The sequence below is a fragment of the Microtus ochrogaster genome, chromosome 7 (assembly GCF_000317375.1).
Source record: "Microtus ochrogaster isolate Prairie Vole_2 chromosome 7, MicOch1.0, whole genome shotgun sequence".
NCBI classification, from domain to species: Eukaryota; Metazoa; Chordata; class Mammalia; order Rodentia; family Cricetidae; genus Microtus; species Microtus ochrogaster.
Genome location: NC_022014.1, coordinates 21,388,688 through 21,395,073, shown reverse-complemented (window position 1 = coordinate 21,395,073; position 6,386 = coordinate 21,388,688). Strand labels below are relative to the sequence as shown.

Sequence of the window (6,386 nt, the reverse complement as noted above, 5' to 3'; positions counted from 1 at the left end):
GTAGACCAGGCTGGTCTCGAACTCACAGAGATCTGCCTGCCTCTGCCTCCCGAGTGCTGGGATTAAAGGCGTGCGCCACCACCGCCCGGCTGAACTGGATTTTGATGAGGACCTTTTCTCATTTATGTTTGGAAAAGGTCTCACTATGTTGCCTTGAATGTGTAGATCAGCTGAAACTCTGAGATCCACCTGCTTCTGCCTTAAGAGTGCTGGGATTAAAGGTGTGTGTTACCACACCTGGTGATCTTTTTAAATTATTATTTACTTTTTAGTTATTTATGTATGTGTCTGTGTGTACTTAAGAGTTTATGTTTCGAGGCCAGCCTGGTCTACAAGAGCTAGTTCCAGGACAAGAACCAAAAAGCTAAGGAGAAATCCTGTCTCGAAAATCCAAAAAAAAAAAAAAAATTTGTTTATGTACATAATGATCTTTGGAGGCTAGAAGAGGACATCAGATTCCTTGGAACTGGATGTGGAGGTAGAATGGCCACTTCAAGGCAAGTTCAGGATATATGGTCAGAGGTAATACTGTCAAACAAAAACAGACCAAAAAACGGCCTGGTAGTATAGGCCTGTAATTCTAAGTATTTATGTTTACAAACACAAGGCCTACCTAGGTAACAAAAATACGTTGGCAAACAAAAGTAAAGAGGACTTGTCTTATAGCTTGCCTAGTAAACACAAAAGACCTAGGTTTACTCCCTAGTACAAGAAAAAAAAGGACAAGAGCAGTGGGAAAGAGGCAACAGGTGGCCAGATATTTCTCAGGAAATATTGTTATTAACGTTCACTATAGTTATATAATATGATTAGTGCCACGATTGATAGTAAATGCCTCTAATCCCAGTACTTAGGAGATGGAGATAGGGGTTCAAAGTCAGCCTTCTTGATGTCAAGTTAGAGTCTAAACTGCATGTCTTAAATACCCAGAGAAAATGGATTAAGAATGGCTTCCACCTAATAGTACTAAACACATAAAGGCCCACTCAGATTTTGACTTGTAAATAAATAGTACATTTACCATTAGCAGGAAAGAACCAAGACTCCCTACATAAATGAATGAGAATGGGGAGTGTCTCATCTCTAACAATGATGGTTACATGTTCAAAGTCACAGGATAACACTAAAGGGATAATTCAGTAGTTAAGAACTCCTGCCTTTCCTACATAAGTTCTGGGGTTATTTCAAAGTGGACATAGACATCATTAACTTAAGCAGAAATTCAGGGACACAATATTACAGACTGTAGAAATGAACTGTAGTGGTGCAGTAATGTAAAAATTAAGTGGCCATCTGTTGGGAGTCAGAATTATGTATGTGTTATGTATGGGTTTAGCTCAGTGGTAGAAAACCAAAGCATTGTTTTCAGTCTCTAGCACCAAAGGGAGTAGAGAATCTACTCACTGAGAAACCTTAGGAATAGGATCCTATACTTCTGACCTCATTGCTCAAGGGTCCACTTTATATAGTCTGTGTGTTCTTTGTTAATTTCTATTTGGGATGTTCCATGAATGCCTTTGACAAATTTATAGGAATCCAAATTTGACAGATTATTTTAAAAATAGGTACTTTATCCTTTAATTTGATTTTCTGTATTTTGAGATTTTTTTGCTTTTCTGTATAGTACAGAAATGGGAGAAAAAATCAACAGCGTAAGAACCCCCAACGACTTGTCTGTTTAGTCCAGTGAAAATATCTTCATGGTAGTATTGGTTTGAATGGTCACTTAGAATTTGTTGAAATTGGAGTTTCTTTTTTTGGGATAGACGATCATACTATGTAGCCTTTGCTGAAGTATATTTATAGAAAAAATTAAAATACTCTATTGTGTATATGTAGGTGACATAAGTAAGACTGTAGCACAGAGATCCACCTGTCTCTGCCTCCCGAGTGCTGGGATTAAAGGCGTGTGCCACCACCGCCCGGCTCAAGTGCTCAAGTTTATCTTTGGATGTATTAAAATAAGTCAAGATTCAGAGACCAAAGATAACAATTCTAAAAGAAGTCATTTCTTTTCTGATGTATGAAATAATATTAGGGTAGTAAATAATAATGATCTCCATCAGTAGGTAACAGTTCCTTTACTGGACTGCTGTGATCAGATTATTATAATTCTCTGCCCATAGCCGGGCGGTGGTGGCGCATGGCTGGAGGCAGAGGCGGATCTCTGTGAGTTCGAGGCCAGCCTGGTCTACAAGAGCTAGTTCCAGGACAGGAACCAAAGCTACAGAGAAACCCTGTCTCGAAAAACTAAAAAAAAAAAAAAAAAAGAATATCTCTGCCCTTGGTAGTACCCGAAGGAGAAGGAAATTGTCATATTTAGTATCAATAAAGTTGACTCAGGTCCTCGTTTTTGGTGGTGGAGAGGTGTTGAAGACAGGTCTTGTTGTGTACTTAGGCTGGCCTCATTGTTATTCTGTTGCCTAAACCATGCTTGGATATATATATCTTGGCTATACCAGATAGGTATCTGCCAGGGACTTGAAGGCTATAAACGTACAGCTAAATTCAAACACTTGTAATTTATCTTTTAGATTTCTCTCTAATAACTGGTTGTGGTGATGCACATCTTTTATTCCATGATTCTTGAGGTTCAGGGCCTGCCTGGTTTGCATAGTAAATTTCACAACAATCAGGGCTACACAGAGAGACCATGTCCTCTTGTATCCCTCCCAAAAATCAAGATAAACAGCTTTGATTGTTTCTGTGATCTTGTGGGGAGAATGTAGAAAAAAATTCTCAGCCTCTATTTGCAGTAAACTTATGATTTTTGTGGAAAGGTATTTTTGTATTATGAATCCATTAACAGACTGCTTAATACATAATGAATGAACCTAGTTAAAAGATCTAGTCTGATGGTGCAAAATAACCTTTTTGTGTGGGCATGAGAAAAGCGTACTATCTTGCTTGCTTTTGTGCTAGTTCATTCCTTTTTATTAATAGTTTGGTGACCTCTCTGTCTTCAGGGACTAATTCTTAGGGTTTTGTACCATAAGCTATTCTTACTCATTTAGGTGTTCATTTCAAAGCACTGCAAAAATGGTCACTCTGTCTTGTTAGACATGCTCTTGTAAGATGTCAAACAGTAAACATAAAGCAAGTTTGATAGAAATTAGAGCAAATGGTGATTGTGCCAACAAATGAGTTGTGGGTTAGCATTCTGGCCTATCGATTTGGGTGTGGTTTGAACTACTTTTCCTAGATGTTTAATCAAGTTTAATAAAATATGATAAAGGTTCTGTTCAGGAGACTTGAATACTCCACTAAGTATTGGCTACCCGGTAAATACGTACTTGGATAGTGACAGTGAGGTGAGAAATAACATTTAGAAATGCAGATTTTTGCTATCTTTGATATTTGTAAACAGACTATCGTTCCACATAATTGGTTTATATTCTTTAGCACATGTCTGTGTATGCACATGCACACGTGTCTCGAACTTAAGTCATTAGGCTGAGCAGGAAGCCATCTTGCCAGCCCCCAAATTGATTTTACATAATCTTAAAAATTTGAAAATTTCAGTACCTTGTGCTGCATAGAGCTATACTATTGTTTGTCAGCCCTACCTTTATCCCAGCAGTAATCACTTCATATTTTTCAGATGTGGTAGAAGCATAACATTATTGTAAGTGATAAAAGTAGAGCTAAATACTGCATTCGTTAAAGGTGGTATGTAAAATAATTTTTTCTTTTTCTTACAGAAATGGAATCTATATGGAATTTGCAGAAGCAAGGTAAGAATGGTTGACTTTGAAATGTTAATACTAATCAAAAATCATGACATTTGTTTTAATGAGAATATTTGGAATCATGGCCTAACAAATGAACAGGCTTTGTATTTTGTATTGACTTGACTGATTGTAATCAAAGGGCAATAATTGCCATATCAATACTGCTAAGGCATTGTGTTTCACCTATATAAGGCTGAGGCTTTAAAGTTCAAGACTATTCTGGGCTACAGTGGAAGCCTCTATTCCAGGGAAGGTGGAAATACTCTACTTGTTGAAATGTTTATTCTAGTCTGGTGTGAATTAGAAGAAGCTAAGAGTTTGAGACAGTTTCTGCATGTAGCCCTGACTGTCCTGAAATAGGCTGCCTTGATCTGCCTGCCTGCCTTTGCCATCTGAGTGTACACCACCACACTTGTCAGAGGTTAAGTTTTTTACTCAGCGCTCATGATATATTAATATATAATATATAGCCTTAGATATGACCCCCCCCAACCCATTATAGCCCTTCCTGTTTCTTCCAAATATAAATGTTTCTGAGAAAACCAACCCTGTTTTTATCTATGATAGACAAAGGGATGATAGTCTAAGAATTGAAATTCATAGTTTGATTTTTCAGTGTTAAAGGGAATTTGTCTGGAATCATGTTTGGTAATATAAACAATAGCAAATTTACTTTTTCTCTTTTTTAAAATATTTATTTATTTATTATATATACAATATTCTGTCTGTGTGTATGCCTGTAGGACAGAAGAGGGCACCAGACCTCATTACAGATGGTTGTGAGCCACCATGTGGTTGCTGGGAATTGAACTCAGGACCTTTGGAAGAACAGGCAGTGCTTTTAACCTCTGAGCCATCTCTCCAGCCCTAGCAAATTTACTTTTATCCTCTTCCCATAATCAAGATTTGACAAGGACGGGGACAGTGTACAATCTTCTTTGGGAGTTTGACTGGAAAAGTGATTACTGACATTAGATTTGGATATTTAGAATCCTGTTGTAAGGGCCTGGAGAGATGGCTCAGTGGTTAAGAGCACTGAGTTCAATTCCCAGCAACCACATTTTGGCTTAACCATCTGCCTGTAGTGGAATCTGATGCCCTTTTCTGGCATAAAGTCAATAGGGCACTCATTCTACATGTTAGGAACTTTTAGCTCACAGACCGGGAGTGACGAAATTCTTGGTTTCCGACATTGTTCTTCCTATCTCTCCCTTGTTTTCTTTTTCTCTTTGTTTTGAGACTATAATATCATTTCCCCATTCTTCCCTCTAAACATTCCCTTATGCTTCTCCTTGGTTGCTTTCAAATTTGGTCTCTTTTTGTTATTTTGTGTATTTTGTATACTCACACACTCATGTATATGCACACATTCCTCAATATATAAATAACTACCCACTTAGTTTGTATAGTGTTACTATATGTATATGTTTTCCAGACTGACTGTTTTGGTTTTGGATGATCAATTGTTGTCTCTTCCTTGGGGAAGACTATTTCTCAGTGTTCAAGTGATTTTAGCTGTCTGTAGTTCTTTGTAGGAGTGAGGCTCCTGGGCTTTCCTTGTTCACTTTAGCATGTCTGTTGTTTTTGTTAAGCTCATGTTTAGGCAGCCATGCTAGTGAGACTAAAGGTGTAACTTTTGACATTACTAGCAAATTCCCTGATCCTTTCCTCCCTATCTTCTGCAATGTTCCCTGACTTTAAATGCAGGAGTTGTTTTGTATGGCATCTGTTGAGATTGGGCTCTACAATTCTTTTTTTTTTTTTCTCCCTTCTTCCCTGAGACAGGGTTTCCTGGACCTTGCTTTGTTGGCCAGGCTGACCTCGAACTCAGAGGCCTGTCTCTGCCTCCTGAATGCTGGGATTAAAGGCATATGCCACCACCAGCCGGCACAACTCTGCATTTTGATTGGTTTTAGTTTTCTTTAATGGTCTCCATTTATTGCAAAGAAAAGTTTCCTTGATGTGGGGTGAGAACTAGGCTTACCTGTCAATATAAGAACAAATACTACTTTCAGTGTAGTTAGGGTTATGGTGGATTAGTAAAGTGCTGGTTGTGCTTTCTCATCCAGAATACATAATTTTGCTAGTCAGAGGTATTTGGTTAGGTTTCTAGTACCAGGAATTTTTCCCTCTTGTTGAGTGCTTCTTCAGTCTCATTAGATAGAGACTTGGTTACTGCCAAGGTATGCGAGCCTCTGCTGCATCCTTAGGGTTATCTGGTGGGTATGGTTTGCAAATATCATAGCTGCTCTTTTGTTTCTTAGAATAGCCATCACCTGCCGGGCGGTGGTGGCACACGCCTTTAATCCCAGCACTCGGGAGTTAGAGGCAGGTGGATCTCTGTGAGTTCGAGGCCAGCCTGGTCTAGAAAAGCTAGTTCCAGGACAGGAACCAAAAGCTACGGAGAAACCCTGTCTCAAAAATCAAAAAAAAAAAAGCCATCATCTAATGATTAGTAATGTCCTTATATATGATCTCCTTAAAATAAACCTACCTAATTGTATTATAAAATGGCTACTGGCTATAGAAATGAACGTTGTCTTCATGCCATGTTGCCTTTGGAGTTCCAGAAAAGACATTTTTATATTATCTCCTTGTTAAAGCTAGATTAATTCTTTTTTTTTTTTTTTTTTTTTTTTTTTTTTTTTTTTTTTT

The 6,386-nt window shown here is 38.1% G+C and overlaps 1 protein-coding gene across 1 annotated transcript in view; it reads left to right on the top strand.

Annotated features, from left to right (window-relative positions):
- The window catches only part of Nufip2 (nuclear FMR1 interacting protein 2), a 31,382-nt gene that overhangs the window by 15,873 nt on the left and 9,123 nt on the right, over window positions 1–6,386 (top strand). Inside the window, exon 3 of the mRNA XM_005349490.3 lies at window positions 3,702–3,734. Within this exon, the coding sequence (XP_005349547.1) occupies window positions 3,702–3,734 (33 nt within the window). The remainder of the gene's footprint in view (window positions 1–3,701; window positions 3,735–6,386) is intronic.